The sequence below is a fragment of the Chelonoidis abingdonii genome, chromosome 8 (genome assembly GCF_003597395.2).
Source record: "Chelonoidis abingdonii isolate Lonesome George chromosome 8, CheloAbing_2.0, whole genome shotgun sequence".
In the NCBI taxonomy this organism is placed as follows: Eukaryota; Metazoa; Chordata; order Testudines; family Testudinidae; genus Chelonoidis; species Chelonoidis abingdonii.
In genome coordinates this window covers 55331465-55358572 of record NC_133776.1, presented here as the reverse complement: position 1 = coordinate 55358572, position 27108 = coordinate 55331465, and the positions used below count along the sequence as shown (strand labels likewise).

At 44.4% G+C, this 27108-nt stretch overlaps 1 protein-coding gene across 2 annotated transcripts in view; it reads right to left on the bottom strand.

The window, feature by feature from the left end:
* Nucleotides 1-27108, bottom strand: part of RYK (receptor like tyrosine kinase) — a 147039-nt gene that overhangs the window by 99140 nt on the left and 20791 nt on the right. For both annotated transcript variants that reach the window (XM_075068621.1, XM_032769798.2), the window contains exons 2-5: nt 9098-9219; nt 6675-6774; nt 4852-4986; nt 3392-3448 (exon numbers count right to left, since the gene is read on the bottom strand). In XM_075068621.1, the coding sequence (XP_074924722.1) occupies nt 3392-3448; nt 4852-4986; nt 6675-6774; nt 9098-9219 (414 nt within the window). The remainder of the gene's footprint in view (nt 1-3391; nt 3449-4851; nt 4987-6674; nt 6775-9097; nt 9220-27108) is intronic.

Below are 27108 nucleotides of genomic sequence, written 5' to 3'. Positions count from 1 at the left end.
TGTTCAGTTGCAGCTGCAACTGACCCGTAGGAATTGGGACACATGGGCAAATTTCTCGAGGCTTGTGTATAAAGGGCTATGATTGAGACACGCAGCAGGCAGAGCGAAGATAAAGGAACTGAGGCAGGCGTACCATAAAACATGGGGGAGGCAAACCATCGCTCCAGTGGTGCGCGTAAGACCTGACACTTCTATAAAGGAGCTGAATGCTATCCTTGGTCATGACCCCATCTCCATCGCTGATAGCCCCGTGGATACTTAGGAGGCAGCAGAAAGATGGGGTAACCTGGAGGCTCAAATTCTGGATGAAGAAGTGGAGCTAGAAGAGTATGTGGAGCGACCAGCGGGGTCGCCTGGTGGAGCAGCCAGCCAGGAACTTTTCTCCACTCCACAAGTGCTCTATGGGACCAGGAAGCAGATGAGATGCTGGGTAAGTTGCTGTGGCTTGTGTAGGGAATCAAAAAGTGGGAGGCAGGTAGTGTTTTATGCGAGCTGGACATTGCCCGGTGTAGCTAAGCTTCTAAAGCATTTTGTTGCATGGATCTTGGGCCCCAAAATCATTCATGGATGCACCAGGGAAGCAACTCCAAAGCAGACTCTGATATTAAACTCTGGGCTCTTCTGACAGCCCTAGTTCAAACTGTGCTGCCAAGTGCTCTGCCTCAGTGCTCCACACCTGAGCAAACATTTCACCTTAAGATTCACACAGATTATGCAAAGTGCAGCACACGGCTATGACCATGGGATTATCATCCTCGGTAAGGTCTAGCCCGCCATTTAATCACCTCCAGCAAGCTTTCAAACGGCCAAAGGCACATTGAACTACCATGCGGCACCTGCTCAGCCTGTTAAAATGCTCCATGCTGCTATCCAGGTGCCCTGTGTAAGATTTCATGAGCCAAGGCTAGAAGGAGTAAGCTGGATCTTCCAGGATTACTATGGGCATTTCCACATCCCCCACTGTGATCCTGTGGTCTGGAAAGAAACTCTCCGCCTGCAGCTTTCTATATAGGCCATTGTTCCTGAAGATACGTGTGTCATGCACCTTTCCAGACCAGCCTGCATTGATGTCCATGAAATGCCCCCGGTGAGCCACAAGCACCTGCAACACTATGGAGAAGTATCTCTTCCTATTTATGTATTCTGAGGCAAGACTGTCTGGCGCTAAAATTGGAATGTGTGTGCCATCAATCGTCCCGCCACAGTTGGGACAATCATCCACTATTTCATTCACATTTCCCAGAGTCACGGTCCTCCGCAGCAGGATGAGATTTATTGCCCTACACGCTTGGAGTAATACAGACCCAACAGCGGACTTCTCCACTCCAAATTGATTTGCAACTGACCGGCAGCAGTGTGGATTCGCCAGCTTCCAGACAGCGATTGCAACACACTTCTCTACTGAAAGAGCAACTCTCATTCTGGTGTCTTTGCACCGCAAGTCGGGGGCCACCTCAGCACATAGCTTCAGGAAGGCTGCTTTATACATCCTAAAGTTCTGTACCCACTGGTCTTCATCCCACACCTGCATGACAATGCAATCCCACCAATCAGTGCTTGTTTCCCTAGCCCAAAAGCGACCGTCTACTGTATGCAGGTGCTCTGTGAATGCCAAGAGCACTGATAAGTTGCTGCTGTCCATATCACACTCGCATGCCTGCGATTCATCCTCTGTCAGTAACTTTGCGAATAACTCTGCTGCCATGCGCAATGTCCTCACGACAGTTAACAGCGCATAGGAAAGAAGTGCGGGATCCATCCTCTCACTGCAGATGCTGGCGCACACTACAAAGACCTGCAGTTGTAAAAATGGTTCGAAAGGAAGCCAGAAACCACTGAAGGGCTGGGACACAAAGCGATGCATGACAGGACACTTCGCATGTCCTAGGATGCGCCGTGCTCCGTTTCCGCCTTCCCACAACACCTAGTGAAAGATGGTGTCACTAGGCACTGTGGGATACATACCCACAGTGCATTGCTCACACTGTTGACAATGGCACCCCGAATGTGGGAACGATCTGTCGACAGAGAGAGCAAATGTAGACTCATTGTGGCGATTTTGCTTTTGTCAATTTTTTCATGTCAACATTAGTTTCATCGACAAAACCTGCCAGTGTAGACAAGCCCAGGAACCAACAATCCAATCAGTGCCATCATATACTCACCAAGGACACCCTCTTTTCCTCCAGGCTAAATGTAACAGGGCCAGAGGACCTCCAAACTACTGGTCTTGGGAGGCTACTTACTGGGAACTAACAATCCTTTCCCCACAAAAAATGCTATCGCTACCCAAGTACATATGAGGAAACTGGGAGAGCTGCGGTCAAACCAGCCACTTGCTTCTGATGCTCTTCACTCATTCTTGCAGATTTTGGTAGAAACTGCACTAGAGAAGGGGAGTTGTAAAGAGGCAGAACTTTGAAGCAAGGAGAAATCCAATTCAGCCATATCCAGCATGGAGAATCACACTCAAGACCTCATATTGGAGGGCAGTACGGGGTTAGTGCCCAGTAGTTACATGCTACGCCCCAGAACTGACCTGAAGCTTAAAGGCTCCCTAGCCTGTAGCTCAACGGTACCTCACGCTCTGCCTTTAACAAGCCTCATGAGTGGGATCGCTGATGCCTGTCCTACTCCTTGTTTAATGCAGCAGCATTTAGAGGTGATTAAGCCTACCTTTTCAACCAATCAACCTCAACTGCACTGATTCCTCGAGGCCGGCACAAATTAGCAGCCACTGAGCTACCTGTCATGCCTGCCCTCTACAGTGTTAAGAAGCTGCCATGTGTGTGCACCAAAAGGAGGCAAGACCTACTCCTATTTCAGGAAGAGGGCCCTACCCACACCCCATGATTTTTAAACACCACCTATATTAGGCAAAAAAAGTGCAAGGGATAATTAAGAATTAGCACCACAGGAAATGGAATAAAGCTTCCCACTGAGTTCCAAAAGAATTTTTACAGCAGCTTATATTTTGGGTTCCACAAGAGGTGCTACCATGCTGTGGTTGGCATTTCCAACTCGGGACGTGGTTAGGAAGATAAAAAGGGCCAAAGCCACTTCACACTGCACATTTACTTCAGCAAGATAAATGGCACACACAACAGATTCTAAATCTAAAGGTCAGAAACAGATTAGTTTTGAGCTATCAAAACCTCTGGAGTCATGTATCAGGCAAAAGTTGTGATTATCCCAGAAAACCTTCTCACCCCCATTATATATTGCTGACTGGACAAAAGAATTGAGTTAACAAAACTGTAAAAAGCCTATCTCTAAAATCTGAACTTGATGGAAGTTACTGTTTTCACATCATTCCCCCCCCAAAGAAGATGCCTCAAAAGGTTGCTGTTAAGGTATGCCAAGAGGAATAAGTGCTCTTAATATTACTTACAAATAGCTTTGCTGCTGTTTCTGTCAGATGTTGGAGTTTTTACTTCTTGTTCAAATTCTAAATCAATAAGAGAAAAATGTGAAGTTCTAGTACACATTTTGTATTTTAATTCCTTTACACTGAATCATCTGGTCCAGTTCTATAAAAGCGTTTTCCTAACTTGCCAGACTGAATTAAAACCTGTCATTAAGGTTAATTTCAGATTTTCATTATAACCATGTTTTCCCATGCTCCCAACTCTCAAAAATTCTCCTTCCCAACTGAATTTGCCATGTTTGGTCTCAGCTGAGTCTCCCAATCCAGTACTTAGCTACAATGGGTGGGAAAAATATAACCTTTGTCCACAAATGCTCAAAATCTAAGGACTACTGATACACAAATGACTATTTTTCAAACTATCCTAAGTAATCAAAATCAATTTTCACCACAAAAGCATTTTTCAGTAAGAACTACTTTCCTGCAAAATATTAGCTCTTTCAATCTCCTTACACTAATTATGTTGTATAAGAAGCGGCTTAATTGCATTTTGCTCACATTTTCTAAAAACTTTCATTTGGAAATTCAGAACCAAATGGAAGTGAAGTCAGTCTGCCCTCAGGGTAGATGGTGACTGACAGACACCCCTTCCACCACCACCACCAAATGCTATCAAGAGACTGAAGAATTATGAGGAGCAAGCGAACCGAAGTAGTGACCATCTTTGCTAAGAGCAGTCTATTGAGAATAAGAGATTAAAGAAAAACATTCTTTACAGTACTCCAAAACTTCTTTCAAAATGGCTGCAGACTCAAGTAAAAGAAGTGTTCAGTTATGCAAAGTGGCCAAAAACCAAAAAGAAAGCATTAATCCTCACAAAAACATATTCAAATGTAGCTCTGTTCTCCAAGTTTCAGTGTTTTAACTATATGGGGAGTTTGAAATGTCTGCATCATTTTTTTTACTGAGATCATGAAGAAAAAAAAGACACTCAAGGTGCCAAGTTTAAGTGACCCATTTTAAGATCATTTTAACTTACTTTATAAGATTTACTTTTAAATTCTCAGAAAAAAGTCTCTATTAAAAATGCTGTAATTTTGGGGAGACTTTTTTCCAGATATAAGTGGCGGTATCCCTGCTTTAAATGCAAAACTCAGTCATAACTATGAAGCTGCAGTCACTATCTCCATAACACAAAGCCAGTTATTCAATTAAAGCCCATCAACTGCCCTGCCTTCCCAATTATGCGTAAATTTAGAACACGTATTTGTTCCCTCATCATCTTACTTCATCCAAATTTCCCTTATTTATCTGTAAGGCAAGAGATCTTCCTCATCCCTCCCTCTACTCTCACGTTCCTGGAAAACGTTTTATTCATCTGAGAGATTCTTATTCCACACCCATCACCATAATCTGTCCCCTCACTCCTTTTTCCTTTCCTTTAACACTAAAAGTTGCTGAATCTTGGAAGCTTGGTGTCTTACTTTTGTAGCACATTTTCCTTCGTTTGAAATTTAAGACTGTGATATTTTTTGAGGAATTTATTGTTAAGTTGAGCTGCATTAATATTGTAACCTCAGAGTCCAGTCTGCCTGAGCAGGAGAGTTCAACACGAAACACTGCAAATAAAAAACGAGAGTCAGACATTTGTTTACAATACATTTCAACAATTTTTTAGAACAATCTTCCAGTGATGCAGGATTTTGTTGCACTTTTTGTTTTAAATTCAAGCATTTTCTTAGAATTTCATTTTGGTGTTCAAACTGGGTGATTTCTGGGAACACATATGGCATTTTAGGGAGCAGTTGTCAAATACATTTAATCCAACAACTGAAATTGAAGTATGCAGATCTCAAAAACCCAACAGTATCTGTGGGTAAACAACTGTTAGCCATGCACTCTACACTGCAGTTACCAAATATTAATGAATCACATGCAGAGGCTCAGTGTGGTCCTCACTATCTTTGGAACACGCACAGAAGTGCTTAATTTCCTCTTATATTTTAAAACCATCAAGATGGCCTTTTTGATAGCACCCAAAGTGGTCTGAGCAAATTTGTCTGGGAATCTAGCTTAAATTAACGTGACTAGGATTCAAGTATCAGAGGGACAGCCGTGTTAGTCTGGATCTATAAAAGCACCAGAGTCCTGTGGCACCTTATAGACTAATAGACGTATTGGAGCATGAGCTTTCGTGGGTGAATACATGCATCCGACGAAGTGGGTATTCACCCACGAAAGCTCATGCTCCAATACGTCTATTAGTCTATAAGAAGCCACAAGACTCTTTGCTGCTATGACTAGGTTATGTACCAGCATCACTGATATCAGCGCAACCGCAGAAATAATAGACTTGACTCTAGCGCTTACCAGTACAAAAAGGATAAAAAGATACAAAAAGCAAAACAGCAGCATTTTACATCCAGTGCTCACAGGTACAAGTAACTCAAAAGGGTACAAGATAGTGCAGAATTAAGCCCAGTCACTGTTACTTTGCTGCTACAGCAGCAAATGAATGCGTTTGTGAAAATCCCACACAATGCAGTTTTATTTCTAAAACATGTTCTAGAGAGGAATGAATATACACCAAATAGTTGTTTTTATTTGATTTTTTACAATGCATCAATGTCCTTAACATGTTAAACTTATTTCTACTACTTTTCTTTTAAAAAGGCAATCATTAAGTTACTTATCTATACACTAGAGATTAAAATCTGCACAACTGTTGGCCAAACTAGAATAAGAATTTTCTATATATTCTTGGAATGTGGTGCTTCCCTTCTCAGGAAAATGTGTACCCTTTTTCCCCAAAAAGGGGGAGACGGGATTTATTCTTATGTACTTGAACTTATAATTGCCTTCAAACAAGGAGCCATCATCATTCACTCTGAATACTTATGCACAGCTAGACCTGTGCAGAACAATCACTGAGAAAATGTTTGATAGAAACAAACTGCTAAACTACTAGCTAAATAAAGTTAAAAAAAACTGTATACAATCAGAAGGGCTTGGAATTCTCACTATTTGATTTTCCTTTGTTTCGCATGTTTCAGAAAGTAGAATTTGTTTATCACATATTTCAGTGCATCGAAATCAAATGAGATACAAGTGTTAAGATTTTCTATATACAGAATTATCTAGATATGTCATAATTGTTGTATCTTATATGTTATGCACAACTAAAATTACACAAAATTATACTATATGCATTTCTGGGAAAATTAGGAAATGTTACTGAGTACCAGAAAAACAGTATTCATGGTAGTACTTTGCATGTGCCTTCAAAGCTGAAAGCCTGTTTACTCACCTGATAAAGCACGAGGGACTTCTCCTTGTACAGAAATATTAGTCTGAGGCATATCTATAGCCATAGCATTATCTACCTGAAATCCCAGTTTATATTCAACCTGTAACAATACGTGGGAGAAGGTTAAGAAACTCCAATGATAAAACAATTAATATTATTTTCAAGCAATTTTTATGAGAGAGATAAAATTAAAAATCACTAATCAATTTTTTTGGATTTGAAGTAAGTCAAGTTCATCACCTAACCTGATTTTCACAGGGCATGCTGTTCAGGACTTTGAATATCAGGCTCTATTCAAGTATTTCAAATTGGACATCCAAAAGCACTCTAAATCACTAGTTACATGTTTGAAAATTTAGGCCAGAGTTGTTGTTTTTTAAATAATCCTTTAAAAATGCTTAAGATAAGGCTAACTCCAGTATATTAAGTTCATTTGCTCAAAAGCAAACACTCAATCTATGGGAATTAAGAAATGGAAAAAGACATTACCACTCACCTAGTAAGTTTGAGTATAAGGCGGCTATACAGGTAAAAACTTGTTCAACTACAGTTAAGATTCTTTTCCATTTTAAGACCCTGATTCTGCAAATGCTTGCACACAGGAGTAGGATCAAGGCCCATGCCTTCCAAAAGTTGTAGCTGACTATAAGACAAGTAAAAATTATTTCCCTGCTTTGTTTTAAAGCAAAGATGATTGTTTTTTTTATTAGACAGCTAGCTCTACAGGCAAAATGCCTGGATGCAAAATAAAATGTAGAAGGGAGAAGTCTTCATTGTGGAGTGTCTGATCCAACAAAAATTGGTTTTGATTTGTCCAATCTATGAACCTTTGAAAATTACACTTTGTGCACATACCGTACAATTAGTACTTTTAAGAAGCACTTTTTGTCAAAGTTCTCACTGGAAGTGGGCTGGGCTATGCATTTGCAGGGAATTAAACATGGTGTCCCAGGAGCTCAGAAAAAAACCTACTAAAAATTCATGTGCATGCACAATCCTATAACTTGGAGTATGTAAAGCAGCATTTCTCAAACTGGGGTCTGAGGACCCCTGGGGGTCTCCAAGGGTAGGGAGTCCGTGAGCCCCGCTGATCAACTCGTCCCCCTCTGGAAGTGCAGCGGGGCTAAGGCAGGCTCCCTGCCTGCCCTGACTCCCCATCACTCCCAGAAGCGGCCCGCCCATCTCTGAAGCCCCTGGGAGAAGGGCGGAGCGAGGAGGGGGTCTCTGCATGCTGCCCCTACCCTGAGGCTGACTCTGCAGCTCCCATTGGCTGGGAACTGCAGCTAATGAGAGCTGCAGGGACAGTGCCTGAGAGATGTGCCAGTCGCTTTCAAGAGTCGCCTGAGGTAAGCGACAGCTGGCTGGAGCCTGCACCCCCTTCCGCACCCAAACTCCCTCCCAGAACCCGTACCCTCTCCTGCACCCATACTCCCACCCTGAGCCCACATCCCCTCCCGTACCCTCCTTCACCCCAACCCCTTGCCCCAGCCTGGTGAAAGTGAGTGAGGGTGGGGGAGAGGGAGCAAGCGAAGGGGGGTGGGGGCTGGATTTGAACAGAGGGGATTGAGAGTTCCCAAAAAAATTCAAATAAAAAAGGAGGTCCTCGGGTTGCTGAAAGTTTGACAACAGCTGCTTTAGATTTTATTTGTATAATGTCAAATGTTTGTATTGATTTACTCAAACCCAGCAAAATGACTGTGGTCCAAATTTTACAAAAACATTTACCCTCAGACAGACTAGACAATTTCAGCTGCGAAAACTTTAGCCACAAAGTTGAAGTAATAAGTAAATCAAAATCCTTTAAAATGGAAATACATAGACAAACTTTACCACAGGTGTTGCTGCACAGTCCAATTATAATGGATATATGAAATAAAAGATGACTTCCCTTCTATCTTATTGGGACTTAATAATGATCTCTAAATACCACTCAAATAGATCCCTCTCTTCCCACAAGCACCTCTTTTCTAGGAATCCACAGAACACAAGATTCCAAGTTTTCAAAGGCCTTAATTCACAAATGCCTGTTTCATGTTTAATTCACTGCCAGTATCACAACTGATAGACAGGTAACCTGTAAATGTACTTTGAAGTAAAAAAGATGATGCCCCAAAGAACACTTATTTAAAAATATTCTGAACACTTTAGAAATGTTATGCACCCAACAAGCCATGCCCTTTTCTTCTCAGTCTTTAAATTTCTTCTTGAGCACAATTAGTTGGTTCCCTTTGGCTATATAAATGAAATAAAATAAAATATAACAAAACTCAACCGCATATCTTTTTATGCACTAGCCTATTCTAATTTGTGCAGAGGAAAGAGCAAAAACGTGGTCCAACTATTGACACTGACCTTTTGTTAAAAATCTAGGCAAGACATATTCATATATTATGGTATGTAATGCAAATCCTGTTTATGCTTACCTTGGATTTAGCATGCCAACTGAAATGAAGACTGTTGGTCTCACTGGGTATTAACAGATTGAAGGACAATGCGTAGTGATTAATAAGATCATTCCTCACATAATATAGCTCTGCATCAAGACCTAGAAACCAGAATATTTAGAAAAAATTTAGGTAAGGAAAGTAAAAGCCACTAGTAACTGAAGCACAACTACAGTCTCTCTTATTTGAGGTATTCTTGACTCTTTGTGCTAGCAGCTCTGTTTATATATGTGGTACACACACAATTCATAAATTCTATTTTTAGATGCATAGTGGAGATATACCATTATTTTTCCCAGTGTTGAGAAGTACTGCAAATTTCTTACAAAATATTACTTCATAAGAGGAGCTAGACTAGGTCGAGGAAGGGGAAAGAAACGGGATTTTCTCTACAACCTAACAAGAATCACTACAGGCAGTAATGAATGGACCTCTCATCTCATGTACCACATACTGTTTATTCCTGTGCATTAAGGGCACAATTCTGCTCACATTTACAATGACATATGCAGTGCTGGCAGATCAGGCGCCAACTCACGCCAAAAGCCCTGGTCCTCACTGAATACTGACAAATGCATAGCTGGAAACCAGTCTTGGTCACCTGTGTGTTAGTACTGTTAAATAGACAGAGTTATGAGAATGTGTTTAGATTTTATGAAATGCGTGTAGGATGCTGCTTGTATTCATCTTACTAAATATCTGTATCCCACATTACAAGGTAATCTTTAAGTGTTTGCTCTCTAATGATAAAAATGTTTGCTAAGATTATAATTCCCTGCCCCCCACCCCCTCACCCGGTCAGGAGAAAAGCATTAGCAGGTGTGAAATACTAGTTTACCACAAAAGATGTAATTTTCTCTCCAGAAAAGGTGGCCTGCAGATACCAGGCAAACCACTACAATATTAGTGGACAAAATACTTGGCTGATTGGTCCCCCCGCATCCATGAAGAGGATACATACATGAGTCCTCATCCCACCACACAGCTTGAACACTGAGGGAAGGGAATACAAATTCCTGACCAGAAGGATCTGTATTACTATGCTGTCTGGAATTTGGAGAGGGCAATATTTCTAAGCATAAAAGCAAGGGATCCCTAAGCTGCTTAGCCCTAAACTACATTAAACTTTAGTTAGTTTAATACAGAATTGGCTACAAATTAGAGGATTAGGCCAAAAGAAATCAGATGAGGTTGAACAAGGACAAGTACCAAGTCCTACACTTAGGACAGAAGAATCCCATGCACTGTGACAGACTAGGGACCGAATGGCTAGGCAGCAGCTCTGCAGAAAAGGACCTAAGTGTTACAGTGGATGAGAAGTTGGATATGAGTCAACAGTGTGCCCTTGTTATCAAGAAGGCTAATGGCATTTTGGGCTGTATAAGTAGGGGCACTGCCAGCAGATCAAGGGATATGATCATTCCCCTCTATTCAGCATTGGCAAGGCCTCATCTGGAGTACTGTGTCCAGTTTTGGGCCCCACACTACAAGAAAGATGTGGAAAAATTGGAAAGAGTCCAGTGGAGGGCAACAAAAAATGATTAGGGGGCTGGAGCACATGACACATGAGGAGAGGCTGAGGGAACTGGGATTGTTTAGTCTGCAGAAGAGAAGAATGAGGGGGGATTTGATAGCTGCATTCAACTACCTGAAAGGCGTTCCACAGAGGATGGATCTAGGCTGTTCTCAGTGTAGCAGATGACAGAACAAGGAGTAATGGTCTCAAGTTGCAGTGGAGGAGGTTTGGGTTGAATATTAGGAAAAGCTTTTTCTGGCAGGGTGGTGAAGCACTGGAATGGGTTACCTAAGGAGGTGGTGGAATCTCCTTCTTTAGTGGTTTTTAAGGTCAGGCTTGACAAAGCCCTGGCTGTGATGATTTAGTTGGGAACTGGTCTTGCTCTGAGCCAGGGGGTTGGACTAGATGGCCTCCTGAGGTCCCTTCCAATTCTGATATTCTATGATTCTAAAAGCATTGTCTTTAGTGAGAGATCAAAGATACAAGTGATTCAGGGTAAGCGACTGGTCCTTTGGGACTGGGAGTAACCTGAATATTATTGTGATTTTTCAGATGCAGGCTTGCGTGGTGGCAAATCAGATGCCCAATGGGACTGTCTATGACTCCACGTTAAGGCTATTATAGTGCTTGAGGAGTTCACGCTTGATATTACATTGGTAAAATCTAATTATAGAACACAACCAGTTTGGGACTTGTGCCCTGGTTTCTAACAGTCTGCCCTGAGGTTAATACCCATGGTCATGAGCCACTCCAGACAGCTTGATAATATAAATTCAGAATTCACTGTAATGCATTTACAATGTTGTGAATGCAAACAATTTGTCCCAGGACATCTCATTTTTTAAGCACAGTTCAAAACTGTTTAATGAGTGAGGCAAAGGCTCTGTGGAATTAAGCAGAGCTATGTAAAATTTTAGCCAAAAATGAAGATTTCATAAACTGTTCTCCATTTCACAAAATTGTTTAATTAAAAAACAAATTTCAGAGAAAACAAACATTTCAATTTGACGTTTTCGGAACCTAATGTTTTGATTTGACATATCTTCATTTCAAACTTTCCTTTAATTTTATTTAAAAGAATTAAAAACATTTTAAAAGAACTCAATCAAAAATGTTTTGGGAAAACAAAACATTTGACCTGAACCAACAAGTTATTTTAAATTTTTAATACTATCATTTGAACCCAAACCAAATTTTTGGGTTTTTTTGGAATTGCCAGCAAACCAAAAACCCCATCATTCTTTCAGCTCTAGTATTTAGAGCATACAATTAGACCATAGTACTGCATATGCACAAGAGGAGAGAGTTAAGATTCCATAGGCAACCTTAAGGTTAGCATTTCCTGTTTGATTCACTTCATAAACTTTTTTTTTTTTTAAAGGAAATTTCCTAGTTTTTTTCTTTAAAAAAATCCGTAACATTCAAATTATTTGCTAAAGAACACCAAAATGCAGTTTCCCACCCAAGATCCATATTCTGATGCAAGGGATACTGCAGATGCCTGCCTCATGCAATACGCACCTCTAAATCAGGGTTTCCCAAACTTGGTTCGCAGCTTGTTCAGGGTAAGCCCCTTACGGGCCGCGAGATGTGTTTACCTGAGCATCCGCAGGTACAGCCGCTTGCAGCTCCCAGAGGCTGCAGTTCGCCGTTCCCAGCCAACGGGAGCTGCAGGAAGCCATGGCCAAGCTTGGTATGCAAGACAAATCAGACTCCTAAAAGGGGTATAGTAGTCTGGAAAGGTTGAGAATAAGGTGCTCTAAGGAGCTCAGTCTGAGGGTAGAAGTGTGACAGATACAGAATAGTGAACTACAAATTGGCATCAGCAACTCTTTTCAGGCCTCACAATCATTACACCGCACATCCTAGTGTCATGATATTTATTTAAAAGGTGACAGCGTACTCCTGGGGGAATTCTGCACTAAAACACCTCCAAATTTCTGCATATTTTGTTTGTCAAAATAATGCAATATAATCACACCAGTTTCACTTATTTTAGTAATTTATTTAAACTACCATACAGAAAAAAAAAAAAAATCACAGCAACTGTTCAGCATTTCCTAAATACATGAAAATTAAGTTACAAACACTAGGTAACCAATACCCTGCATTCCAGTTATAATCCTGGATTTTCATTTAGATTACATTACTTTTATTTTAATGTTCTATAAAGTAGAATGTTACTTTAAATTACTCAGACTTTTACACGTGAAAGTCAGGGCCGGATGAACCTTTTGTGGGCCTGCCGCCAAACATATTTATGGGTCCCCATAAGGGCAAAGGAGCATGGTGTGGGGAGGTCGGTCCCCAGAGCAAGGGGCCAGCCAGGGGGAATGGGGCATAGCATGGTGGGGCCAGCCCCACTCCACCCAGCCCAGTACAAGGGCACTGTATACAAACTGGCAGTTGCCAGATGCATACTGGCCTGCCCAGCCCTGTGCTGCCAGCATGTCCCTTCCCCTCAGGGGTAGGCTCATGCCATGCCACACAGCTCTCTACTGCCTATGCCCACATCCCCTGGACCTGCTATGCCCAGCAGACCCTCCCCCTCGACCTCCACCACAAATGCACAGCAGCCTGCACATCACCACCCCTGCCCAGAACACCCACACACAGCCACATCACTACTGTCCAATTCACTTCTCCACAGCCCACCACCACAACTACACAGCACCCAACTCAGACCCCTCACTGCCAAGCATCCCAACACAAATCTCCCCAATCGCCCCCCAAGAGACTCCCCCGCTGGCCAGCTGCCCCACACACACCTCCAGAGACCAACTCCCTTACACTCTGCCCCCTGGCCACACTCACCGGCCCTGTTGGAAGGTGACAGTATCTGCCAGGCTGCGCTGGCAGCACGTCCGGGGCCGGTCCAGTGCCAGGGCGGGGAAACATTCTGGCCTCTCGAGAGTGGTGTGATTACTCAGGCCAGGGTCTGCTGCCACCCTGGCAAGACTCCCTCAGGACCCACTTGCCTGGAGATAGAGTGACTGTATGTCTCCGTTTGGCCGGGACAGTTCCCTTTTTAAGCTCTGTCCCAGCCATCCTCACTTTTGTGACAAAAACGGACATTTATCCTGTTTGCTCTTGCCAACTAATGAGTTGGCAAAAGCAAATGAACAAACGCCCAGTTTACCAAAGAAGTCCAGTGCTCCCCCCTAGCAGGGCGTGGAAGAACCTGTGTGTGGGGGCGGGGGTGGCGATGTGAGGTGTCAGGCAATAGGATTTGGGGGTCAGCCCCATCCCAAATGGAGCTGGGGGGGAGGGGTTAGGAGCCAGCCCCAGCCCCTGGCAGCAGTGTGGGGAGCTGGGGCAAGGGAGGGGTCAGCCCCTGTCCTGGCAACAGCATGCAGAGCTCAGGGAGTGCAGGGGTCAGGCCCAGTGCTCAGCTTCATTTCTGGGGCCCCTCCTTGGGACTCAGCCAAGAAAAAGAACATTCTTTTATCTCCCCCATCTGCATTTTTCATTCTTTTTTCCTTCATTCTCCTCCTGTAAGTAATAGCAAGTAAATGAAAATAAGGTGAGGTACCTTAAATTGTTCTTGTAGTCTGACTTATTTTTCCACAGATCACTTGAAAATTGCTGGGGTCTCAGCAGACCACTTAATGATCTTTCCAAATATTGTTTGTACAGTTAGTTAACTATTGTAAAACACTTTGGATAAGGGCGCTTTATAAAAAAATGTCAATAAAGGTAAATAAATGTTGGAGTGCGGAATCTGGCCAGGAGTTAGGGTGAGGGAGGGGGCTCAGGGTTGGGGTGTGGAGTGGTTACCTGGTGTGGGCAGCTCCCATTTGGTGCAAGGGGTGCAGGTGGGAATGTGGGGTGGTGGCGCAGGAGCTCCCATTTGGTGCTGAGGGTGGCAGTGGGGATGTGAGGGGGTGCAGCTGGGGGTGCTCCCAGCCCCGAGTGACTCACAGCAGGGGAAGTGTGGGGACCCCACCTTTCCTCTGCCCTTCCCCGATTCCATCCCTTCCCCAAGGCCCCGTCCCTGCCTCCTCTCCACCTCCTCCTGAGCATACTGCGGCCCCACATCTCCCTCTCCCCTCTCCCTCATGCAGCAGGAGAAGCACTGGGGGGGGGAGGGGGAGGAACACGGCATGCTCAGCGGAAACAGTGGGAGCTTAGCTGCCGGTTTGTAGGGGTGGGGGAGGGCACAGAGCCTGCCCTGCAGCAGGAGCCCCAGGAGCCAGCAGGACCAAGCTTCTGCCCCCGCAGGAGAGAGCAGTGGGCGGAGAAGAGCAGGCCGGGCCGGGGCCCCTTTGGAGCCTGGGCCCAGCACCATGGTGCCACCGGTACTGATGAAAGTCAGAGTTTTGCTAATCATTGTCCTGCATTTTTTTTTTTAAATGGATAAGTAAAACAGATCCTGAGCTGTAATCTAACCCTGTCAGGCCTCCCTCCCCACTCTGAACTCTGTACAGAGGTGGGGACCTGCATGAAAAACCCTCTAAGCTTATTTCTACCAGCTTAGGTTAAAAATTACCCCAAGGCACAAATTCTTCCTTGTCCTTGGACGGTATCACTGCCACCACCAAATGAGTTAGACGAAGATTCAGGAAAAGGACCACTTGGAGTTCCTGTTTCCCCAAAATATCCCCAAAGTCCCTTTACTCCCTTTCCTGGGGAGACTTGAGAATAATATACCAGCCAAATAGGTAAACAAGGTGAGCACAGACCAGACCCTTGGGTTTTTAGGACACTAAAAACCAATCAGGTTTTTAAAAATAGAACTTTATTATAAAGAAAAAAAGTAAAAGAAGCACCTCTGTAAAATCAGGATGGAAGGTAATTTTACAGGGTAATAAGATTTAAAACACAGAGGATTCCCCTCCAGGCAAAACATGATAGTTACCTACCTTTTCGTAACTGTTGTTCTTGGAGATGTGTTGTTCATGTCCATTCCACATTAGGTGTGTGCACACTGCGTGCACGGATGTCAGAAACTTTCCCCCTTAATAGCTCCCGTCAGGTCGGCAGGGGAGCCCCCTAGAGTGGCGACTCCATGCCGGTGCTTATATTCCCTTGCCGACCCGACCCCCCCACCCTCAGCTCCTTCTTGCCAGTGACACCGACAGAGGGGAAGGAGGCTGAGAAGTGTAATGGACGTGAACAAGAACAGTTATGAAAAGGTAGGTAACCATCTTTTCTTCGAGTGCTTGTTCACATCCATTCCACATTAGGTGGCTCACAATCATAGGAGGAGAGTAGGAGTCATGGAACAATTGACTGGAAAACAGTACTGCCAACTGCCGCGTCATCTCTGGCTTGCTGATTGACCGCGTAGTGGGCTGTGAACGTGTGCATCAAGGACTAGGCGGCTGCTTTACAGATCTCCTGGATCAGGACCTGCGCCAGGAAAGCTGTTGAAGATGCCTGCGCCCTGGTCGAGTGGGTCGTGATCGCTGGGGTGGGAACCTTGGCAAGCTTGTGGCATGTGCAAATGTAGTGCACAATCCTTTACAATATATGCTGTGCTGAGACCGGAAGACCTTTCATTCTGTCGGTTATGGCGACAAACAACTGTGTCGACTTGCATAAAGGCCTAGTCCACTCCAAATGGAATGCCAGGGCCCTTTGGACATCCAGAGTGTGCAGGCTACAGTGACTCAAGTCTGTGTGTGGTTTAGGAAAGTACACTGGCAAACAAATGTCGTGGCCCATATGAAATTGCACGACTACCTTAGGGAGGAATTTAGGGTGTGGCTTGAGTTGCACCTTGTCCTTATAAAAGACTGTATAAGGCGGTTCCAAGGTGAGGGCCCTCAACTCAGACACCCTCCTTGCGGACGTCATGGCCACCAGGAACACTGTCTTCCAGGAGAGGTGGAGGAGAGATCAAGAGGCAAGGGGCTCGAACAGAGGGCCCACGAGTTTGGCGAGTATCAGATTTAGGTTCCAGGGTGGGACCAGTGGAAGCAAATAAGGGAACAACCTCTCAAGTCCCTTGAGGAACCGCACCACCATGAGTTTAAAAAACAACAGACACCCCGATTCCCCCATATGGAGGGCTGTTCTAGGATCTCCTCTAGCCCTTCATCGACCCTCAAACCACTTAGCTCGGGCTTGACGGGCTCTGCAGCACCAGAGAGGTCAAGCAGTGTCAGAGTCTGTCCTGTGCCTCGGTGCCGCAGGCTTACAGTGCACCACCAGCGCCAGATCACAGACTGACGCCGGGGCACTACACATCGAGGACGTCGGCGCCCAAGCCAGACAGTCCAAGACTGAAGGTTGCAGCGCTGCCTCCATGAGCAGCTGCTTGAGGCGACAGTCCCTTTCTTTCTTAGTCCTGGGCTTGAAAAACCTTACAGATCTTGCAATGCTCGGTCTGGTACGATTCCCTCCAACAACGGAGACACGAGTCGTGGGGATCACTAACCAGCATAGGCTTGCAGCACATGGCACAAGCCTTAAACCCCTGGGCCTGTGGCATGCCTCGCAGTCCAGGGTTGGTGCTGGAAGCAACTTCCAGACACCTCTAACAAAGGAGGCTTAACTATCTAACAACTAAGAAGTGCTAACTACTGAAAACTGTTAGCTACTGGTAACTGCTACAACTGTGCTAAGGGATCCCTCACAAGCGAGAGAGTGTTATTGCAACACCACCTCAGACGGTAAGACAGAACTGAAGGGGGGGTTGGGTCAGGAGGGGTATATATGCACCAGCATGGAGGCGCCACTCTAGGGGGCTCCCCTGCCAACCCAACAGGAGCCGCTAAGGGAAAATGTTTCCAATCTCCATGCACACAGCGCACAAGCACCTAATGTGGAATGGATGTGAAAAAGCACTCGAAGAACAATTCAAAGTTACAAAAAACAGGAATAAACCTCCCTCTTAGCATAGGGAAAATTCACAAGCTAAAACAAAAAGATAAGCTAATGCATTTCCTTGCTATTACTTACACTTTTTGTAATCTTGGACACTTATTTCAGGTAGGGTTTTAGGAGATGGTTTTTCCTGCCCTGGTCCCTCTCTGTCCCGGAGAGAACACGAAAGAGAGCACAAAACCCCTCATATTTTAAAGTATCTTCTTCCCTTATTGATCCTTTCGGTCGGGTGCCAACCAGGTTATTTGAGCTTCTTAACCCCTTACAGGTAAAGGAGGGACTTTATGCTACCTTTAGCTGTATGTATATGACAAACCCCACTGTGCCTCTCTGGCACAGGAAAAAAAGTGAGAGAGCACAGACCTTCCTAGCTGAGGATTCCGTTACTTCTCATTTACAATAAGGCTCCTTTACACCACTCTGGCAAGGTAAAGCCGCCTTAATTGACTAAGAATGGGAACAATTAACAATGGGAACATTAGCTGCCTGCCTACTTAGTTGTTACATTTCTGCTCTGCCTCAGGGACAGAGCCTGCTTCACGGGGTGCAGCAACAGCAAGCATGAGAAAGAGAGGCTGAGTCTCTCGCTCACATGCAGACATGCGCCCAGCCCCCACCCCCTTAACATCTCTCCATCGATGCGCACATGTATGCCCAGCATTCCTCCTCCCCGGTGATCTGCCCTCTGCTGCTGTCTGCTCCCAACAGACACGCCTGGGCTGAGAGGGAAGGGGCGTGTGTTGTCCACAGATTTCTTTGCTCCCCCAGGAGCCAAGCAATCTGTGGAAGATATGAATTCTGTACCCCTGTGGGGGCGCAGAATTCCCCCAGGAGTAATAGTGTATTGTTTGAAATCTAACACCACACTGGTCATTAGTGTTACCGTGACATGGTCATAACTCTGTAGGTGAAATTACGGATACCCTCTGATATTATGTCCCGGAGACCATACACAGACAAAAAGGTGACAAAACAGGTTTCCTTGATATCAAGGGGAAAGAAAATGTTAGCAAATGCACAGGGCAGGAAAAATGACTGATCTACTCGCTCTGGGTCAGTCAGTGTCTAAAGCTCCTGCAGTTTTATAAAGGGGGAGATTTGACCCCAAGCACCTCTGTGTTCCCACCCTACACTCTACTGTAATAATCTTGGTACAAAATATACTTTGTGAGGTATCATTCGGAAGCTAAGAAGTCAGATTCTTACACGATGTAAGTATGTGATATGTATTAAGAGTTACGGATGCATGCTGGGATTAAAGTGTGTTTAAACCAGGCATATCAGACGGAGTTGGTAAACAGGTCTTCCCTAGACAAAGGAACGTGTATTTGCTTCTCTGACCAGCCCAATCATCACGCAGAGACAATGAAGGTCCATTTTTACATATCAGCTAAACAAAGCTATGAAACAAGCAGGGGAGGAGACCGCATAGCATCTACAGCCAGCAAGAGAGAGGACTTGGTTTGTGTTTTACTTTTCAGGACTACATTGCAAGGGTTTACTGTTTCATAAAAACAAGGGCGCTGAACCTATGATAAGCAACTGAACCAACTGACTGTATACAATACAACAGTATTATAAGTATTATAACAGTATAACAACACTATTATAAAGGTGTACAGATTAGTTAATGCACACTGGTGATTAATAATTGTGAAATATATTTTTGTATATAGTGTTAATAATACATATATTTAATGATATTATGCTTTAAAGTCTGTGGCCAAACAGGGAGAAACAGGTTCTGTCCCAGACAGGAAAGAAGGCAACTGTCTACCTATCTCCAATCCAATTAAGCAAGGTGTGATTAAAAGCAATAGAAGCCCAGAAATCAGAAATCAACAGAGGGGTGGGGAAGCCCACAGGAAGGGAAAAACAGCATGAGGTCATCCTGCCGATTGAAACAAAGAGCAGGTCTACACTAGCAGAGTTATAGCACCAGTAGTTACAGCACTGCTCAGAGAGCACTGAAGGGAAACCAGTGTTGTGTGTTCACTATCAGCTGCCTGCACAATAGCATGTTCACACATGCGGCACTTGCAGTGGTATTCGGAACTGTGCACTCTGGGCAGCTATCCCACAGAGCACCTCTTTCTCTTCTGCTGCTAAGACCTGTAGGAAGACAGAGGGGGTCATGGGGCATCCTGGATCCTGTCCCAATGACCAGTGATGCATTGCTTCGCATCCCAGCAATCACTGTGCTTCCATCCGCATTTGGCACCATCTATCAACGGTTTGTATACTGCACACTCTGACTCTGCGGGCTGCAGGAATGAATCCCAAACTGTTGACCAGTATGCTGCTCGCGCTGATCAACATGTCAAGAGTGGCAATGGAGTTATTCCTTAAACTACAAAAGGCAAGAGGAGTGTGACATTGACCTCGCCACACGTAGTAGCTACGACACGAGATTGCTTGTGGTATTCACAGAGGTGGTGACCACAGTGAAACACCGCTTTTGGGCTCTGGAAATGAGCACAGAGTGGTGAGATTACATCATGATGCACACTGGGATGACGACCAGTGGCTGCAGAACTTTCGGAAGAGGAAAGCCACATTCATGGGACTGCGTGATGAGTTCGTCCCAGCCCTGCAGCACAAGGACACAAGAATCAGAGCTGTCCTGTTGGAGAAGCTCGTGGTGATTGCATGGTGGAAGCTAGCTACTCCAGACTGCTACCGATTGGTTGCTAATCAGTTCGGAGTGGGAAAATCTACCAGAAGTGTGCTGGACCATTAATTGCATCCTGATCCGAAAGACTGACACTGGGCAACGTGCATGACATTGTGGAAGGCTTTGCACAAATGGGCTTCCCTAACTGCAGAGGGGCGATAGATGGGATGCGTATTCCAATTCTGGCACCGGACCATCTAGCCACCAAGTCCATTAATCAGAAGGGGTATTTCTCAATGGTTCTCCTGGTGCTTGTGGATCACAGTGGGCGTTTCACAGCCATTAACACAGGCTGGTCTGGAAAGGTGCATGATGCAAGCGTCTTTTGGAACATTGGCCTGTTTAAGAAGCTGCAAGCAGAGACTTTCTTGCCAGACCAGAAGATCATCGCAGGGAAGGCCGAAATGCTCATTGTGCTCCTGGGAGACCCTGACTACCCCCTTAATGCTGTGGCTTATGAAGTCATACACAGGGCAATTAGACAGCAGTAAGGAGTGGTTCAACAACAGGCTGAGCAAGTGCGAAATGACTGTTGAGTGTGCTTTTCGCCATTTAAAAGCCTGCTGGCACCGCCTCTCTGGGAAGCTGGATCTGGCCGATTACAATATTCCTATGCTTACAGCCATGTGCTGTACGCTCCATAATATTGTGAAGGGAAGGGTGAAAGCTTCACTCAGGGCTCAACCGCACAGGCTCAGCATCTGGACACTGAGTTCAAACATCCAGAGACCAGGGGTATTAGAGGGGAACAGTGCGGGACCATAAGGAACAGGAATGCCTTGAGGCAGCAGTTTGAAGCTGAAAGCCATTAATATTTGTTGATATGCTGAGGAGTGTAGTGCTTGTAATGCTAGGTGATTGGTGCACATGAGGCAATGTGGGTTTAATATAATTGTATGTTGTATGGAAGTAAAAAAAGAACTGACAGGGATTTGTAGAGGATCTTAATGCAAGACAGTCTCTCTCAGCAAAAAGTTAGGCTAGCTCTAACCCTAATAGTGCAAAATTTGTAAAAGCAAAAATTGCGTAAAGCAAATAAAAAAACTGTATACAAAGTTGTTTCGACCTTGTGCAAATATTAAATAATATAAAATGCAGACTAGCGTCTAAATAAAAATTAAAAAAATAAAATATCAAAATGGCCTATATATAAACAAAATGTAGCTGCTGCTTACTATTGTCTGTAACAAAAGGTATAAATGCTTGCTCTAATTGTTTACCAGTGGAGAGACCTGCCTAGGACTATGGCAACCCTGTGTTCTAGGGCACTCCCTCCCTCTATACAATTGTAAAGAGAAAATAAAGTATCTGACTCTGCTGCACCCAACCAAAAAGTGAGAACTAAGTTCTTCTCTGACAGTTGCTTTGCTGGACTCTTTTTGCTTTCAGTTAATAGAACAAAGATTGCTTTCACACCAACACAAGTCTTTTATTAAAAGACAACAATCGGAGAGAGTCAAACAAAAAAATCCCAGCAGCAGTGAGGGGGATGGGGGTAAGGAAGATCCCAGGAAGAGGAGGGGTCCCAGGACGGCTAAAGATTTGCATATGTCCAGGGATCACATCCAACCTTCTCCTTTGGAGTACAATGCAGCGGGTGCTGGACTTCAGCAGGGCCAAACTGCAGAGGGATGGGTGTTGAGTGCAGTGGGTAGTGGGACTCTGCAGTTCTGGACTGTGAGGGGGGAGGAGTGGAATGCCACAGGTGTAGACTGGAGCCAGGAGGTTGATAAGTCTGTTGGCAGTGTCTAGGGGGCACATGGGAAAGGGTTCTGCGACAGTGGCTGCAAGGGAGGGTGGGCATGGAGGTGCTTGGTTTGAAGAGCTGGTGCCGCCTGGAGTGTGCCCGCTTGGCACTCCATAACCTTAAAGAGCCGCTTCGTGGCTTCATTCTGGCATGCCACATTCTCCTTTAGGTCCCCCTTCTCACTGTTCTGCCACTCCTTCAATTCCTGTTTCTCGGCAGCAGAGTGCACCATAACATCACGCAGAAAGTCCTCCTTAGTTCTTCTTGGCCGTTTTTTAATTCTGCGAAGCCATTCAGCTGCAGATAACAAAGAGGGAGGCTGCGCTCCCAAGGTCATCTCGGTGAAGTTTAAACGCAACATTTTATAGAAGCAGTATTGTTTGCAACACACAACACTTAATTCAGTGATTTAAAACACAGCCAGTACTCTCTCACCTGTCACTAATTGGCTGAGCCCAGGCAAGCACACATGAGCCACAAGACTCCCAAAATGGTGAATAGCCACAGGGGCAGGGTAAATCACTATTCCCGGACCCTGCAATACACTGGGCACATGGCTCTTGGGGAGAGCCAGCATTGTAGAGGGGGCCTGAATCATTCCTATCCCCACACTTTCCACAGGACATGATTATTACTGAAGATCTCTCACTGCTGAGGGTGAGCAGGGAATCAAAGGAGGGTCTTCTCCAAGACTGCAACTTCTGCCCTGGCCTCTATGAGGCTCGTCTGTGTGAAGCAATGGTTCTTCCTCCTTCTCCGCCCCTCCCCCATCACAGCACAGTGGCACGGGAAAGTTACTGTTAACAGGCAAGAAACAAAGCAGCTCTGCCAAAGAGCCAGCAGCAGCGGACTACCCAGTATCTCCACAAGAGTTTCCTGGAGATCTCTGAGGGAGATTCCTGTGAAGTGAGGGAGTCAATCAACAGTCTGTTCCACCGCTCAGACTAGGTATGCAGTGGGAGACAAGCCTGCTTTCTGCAACCCTCCTGCCCCCAACAACTCGCCTCAGCAATTCCAAAAGCGAGATCCATTTACCAGGGGCCTCCTCTCCTGTTTGTGCTTTGCCAAGATCCGACTGCTGTGAGTGGCTAGCCTCCTCGGGGGTAGAAAAAAGCTCCTGGATGCATGCATCTCTGACCTCCGAAGCATCTTCTGCCTCTGGGTTCCTCCTCCCCCTTCACATCCTCATCCAAGATTTCCTCCTCCTGACTCAGTCCACTCTCAACTGGCATGAGAGCCACCAAAGTATCCACAGCGATCTTCGCAGTGGAGGTGGGGTCATCGCTATCACGTCCAGCTCTTTGTAGAACTGGCAGCTCGTGGGTGCAGCACCAGAGTGGCGGTTTGCCTCCTGCACTTTGTGGTAGGCGTTCTGCAGCTCCTTCGCTTTGACCTTGCACTGCAATGTGTCCCGGTCATGGCCCCTTTCTGTCACGCATCATGAAATCCATCCATAGGTATCAATTTCTATGGCTAGAGCACAGCTGGGACTGCATGCCTCTCTCCAAATGCTCATGAGGTCCAGCAGCTCGGCACTGCTCCAAGTGGGGGAAATCGCCTTATATGTGGAGCAGGCATAGCCACCTGGAAAGATGCACTGAGACCACTGCACACATCACGGAGCAAACAGGAAAGGGACGTTCAAAATTCCAAAGGAATTTATGAGGTGGGGCTGATGGTTGGTCACCTAAGGGCAGGGTAGTGGAGTTCAAACCAATGACCAGAGGTGAGAACAGGCATTGTGGGACACCTCCCAGAGGCCAACTGCAGTGCTGTAATTGCAATGGTGTCTACACTGGCACCTCAGTGCTGTAGCCCGAGGGCAGACAGCTGTACGGCTCTCATTGTTCTTTTAAAGTGCTACAAATGCGCAGTTTCTGCACACTAAGTGGCTTGGCAGCGTGTACACCTCGGGAGTTACAGCACAGAAAGTTGCTTTACTGCATGGAAACTTGCCAGTGTAGACAGGCCCAAAGTTATTGAATTTTGAAAGATTTGAACAAAGACAGAATCCATCTTTGGCATCCATCATTAGAAGACACACAAGGGAACACAGCTCTTCTAAGCTGAGGAATATGAGTTGTTCAACCAAAGGGGGGAGGGGAGAGAAGCACTGAAGTCTCTGGCAACTAAATATAAGTGAAAACCACCTTGGGAAAAGATCTTTTGCCTAGAAAGACAAAGGAGGCCAGCATCTTGTACTTCTGTGGAAGGTCTTGACTGAGGGAAAGTGAGTTATCGGTGTGAAGAAGAATGACTGGTGAGAGAAATCATCCTGAACAAATTCAGTACCTCGCTAGATTAACTTTTAGACCAGTCATACTGAGATCTCAGTGGTTCAGGAGCTAAATAAGCAATCAACATTACCCCAAAGAGCATAGTAGTGTGAATTCATTATTTCATTTACTTCAGTACTATACATATTTAAACAGCAAGGCAGTTGAAATATTTAGTTTTTAATATATACATATATTATTCTCCCAGGAAAATGACTGACACAGTATTACTATTTTATCAGCTGCAACTGGTTAACAACAATTGGTAAAAGCATCCTGGTTGGTTAATTATATTAAAATCACACCGTGTTTTAATATCATGTGCTGCAAGGAGCTACAGGAGACACATTAAAGAGCCACTCTGACTCATGAGCCTCAGTTTGAGTATCTCTGTTATAGACTTATATGCATATTTTCAATATTTTTTTTTCTTGTCACCCTTTCTATCTTTATTCCTTTTACTTGGTATCATTTAACCTATGTCACGTTAATTTGTTTTTGCGTTTTTGCTGTAAACCAACCCAGTGTTTAAATGGAAGGGTGTATTTGCATCAGGTAAGTTAATAAGCTGTGATGCACTTTTGCATCCTTAGAGGAACAAACAAATCTTATTCTCTTTCTGAACTGTCCAGGAAAGGGCTGAACATTACATAGCATACGGCTCTGGGAAAATTAAGGACTGGGAGGATGTTGGGGTCACTCTGCAAGACATGATCAAAGCTGGTAGAGACTAGAGAGCATGACAGGTGTGTTGAAGGCAAGCTGTTGGGGTCAGAGTTGCTGACCATTATACAGTTATACAGACACTCAGTGTATGCTTGTTGCTCACCGTAAACATACCAGACAGGGAGTTACAATAGCAAAGCATGTGAGACACCCAGGGTTAAAAGGCAGACGGTGCTTTAACCCCTCATTGGTCTGAAGTACACCCTGAACCCCATGATAAGAAGGTTTACATTTTAGTTCAAATCTTTACAGTACACTAGAGAACACTCAGGATGAGGTATGCTTGTAGCTGGAAAGTGACAAACGAAGGATTATTTTAAATTTCTAGAAAGACGAGAGGGATACATATTAATATGAAAGTTACTCGAACAGTACAAGGAAGCATAAATGGTAATATTAGTTCTTATCTTTAATTTTTCCCTCTAAAAGACTTGCCTACATAGTTTTAGTTAAACCTGTGCAAAATCAGTAGAAAACCATATTTGGTTAAATCAACTTTTCTACTAATTTAGTTAAACCAGTGCAAAAACTGAGCATAGACCGTTCTTAAGTAGGTGAATGCAGCTCTGTCATTCCAGGCATAACAGATATATGCATCTTATTCCCATACCACATGGAGATAATGAGATTCCTCTTGATTTTTTTGTTGTTGTTGTTGATTCTCACTAAATCCCTCCTGGCTCATTAGGATACTGCACCCAAGTTGAAACCCCAAGGCACATTGTCACTGCTGTGGAGAAAAACTAGAGACTGGATTAAATTTATGAAATGAACTAAATGAAGCATTGACTAATTCAGATTAGCCCTGATGAGAAATTTTTTTTCAAACCAGATCCTAAAGAAACAAACAGCTTAACTAAAATATCTCACTATTGTAGGGCACAAGCATATTTTAAATATCGCAAAGGTGATCACTGGGAAGAATCTGATGGACAGTAGTAGGCTCCCACTTAGAGAAGAAAAAATACAGCGTGATGGTACCTCCCATAAGGCTTATGGAAATATGCTTAGAATGTGTTTTACGCTACATATGCCATGTAACATATCTCAAAGGTATATACTGAATCTATTAATTCTATTTGTATGCATGTATCATTTTTGTATTCGAAGTTATGAATATTGGCTGGGTGCTGACTTGATTTCTAAATAACCTTAGTAGAGCATTTGGTCAGTTTCTGGAAAAAGGAATGTTGAAGTTAAGTACCTAATCAAAAGGCACTTAGAGGACAACAGACCTTGGAATGCTCCAATCCACATAAGAAGTCTACTTGAGGATGTTCAAGGTAGCATGTGAACAATGGATGCTACATGTAAAAACAGAGTCATGCATGGACATATGACTTGCCCAGGTGATTCCTAAACTCGGTCTTGGAGCTGGACTTTGCATAAGAGTGAGTAGGGGGTCTCCACCCACAAGAGAAAGTCTATTTAAACTCCTGGGAACCCCTCCATTTTGTTTTCAGCTGGCTAAAGAGAGAGCCTCTCCACCCTCCCAGGATACCTGAAAGAAATTGGAAGAAAGGACAGTGACTGCAAGGGGTATGAGTGATTGCTGGACCCAAGCTAAAAGGAGATTAGTCTGTAAAAGCGAGCATTCTGGAACTGGTGAGGATCTTATTTGTATTCAGTTTGATTCTACATAGATTTGTGCATTTTATTTTATTTTGCTTGGTGACTTACTTTGTTCTTTCTGTTACTACTTGGAAACACTTAAATCTTACTTTCTGTATTTAATAAAATCACATTTTACTTATTAACTCAAAGTATGTATTAATACCTAGGGGAGCAAACAACTGTGCATCTCTCTTTATCAGTGTTACAGAAGCTGAACAATTTATGAGTTTACCCTGTATGAGCTTTATACAGGGTAAAATGGATTTATTTGGGTTTAGACCCCATTGGAAGTTGGGCATCTGAGTGTTAAAGACAGGAACACTTCTGTTAGCTGCTTTCAGGTAAATCTGCAGCTTTGGGACAAGTAATTCAGATCCTAGGTCTGTGTTGGAGCAGACGGGAATGTCTGGCTCAGCAAGACAGGGTGCTGGGGTCCCGAGCTCGCAGGGAAAGCAGGGGTAAAAGTAGTCTTGGCACATCGGGTGACAGCTCCCAAGAGGGTTTCTGTGATCCAACCCGTCACATACAGGTAAGAAAACTAATGAACCTTTCAGCAGCATGGTGTCTGCTATTCCATTCTAGACATGACAGAAAGTAGCAAGCAGA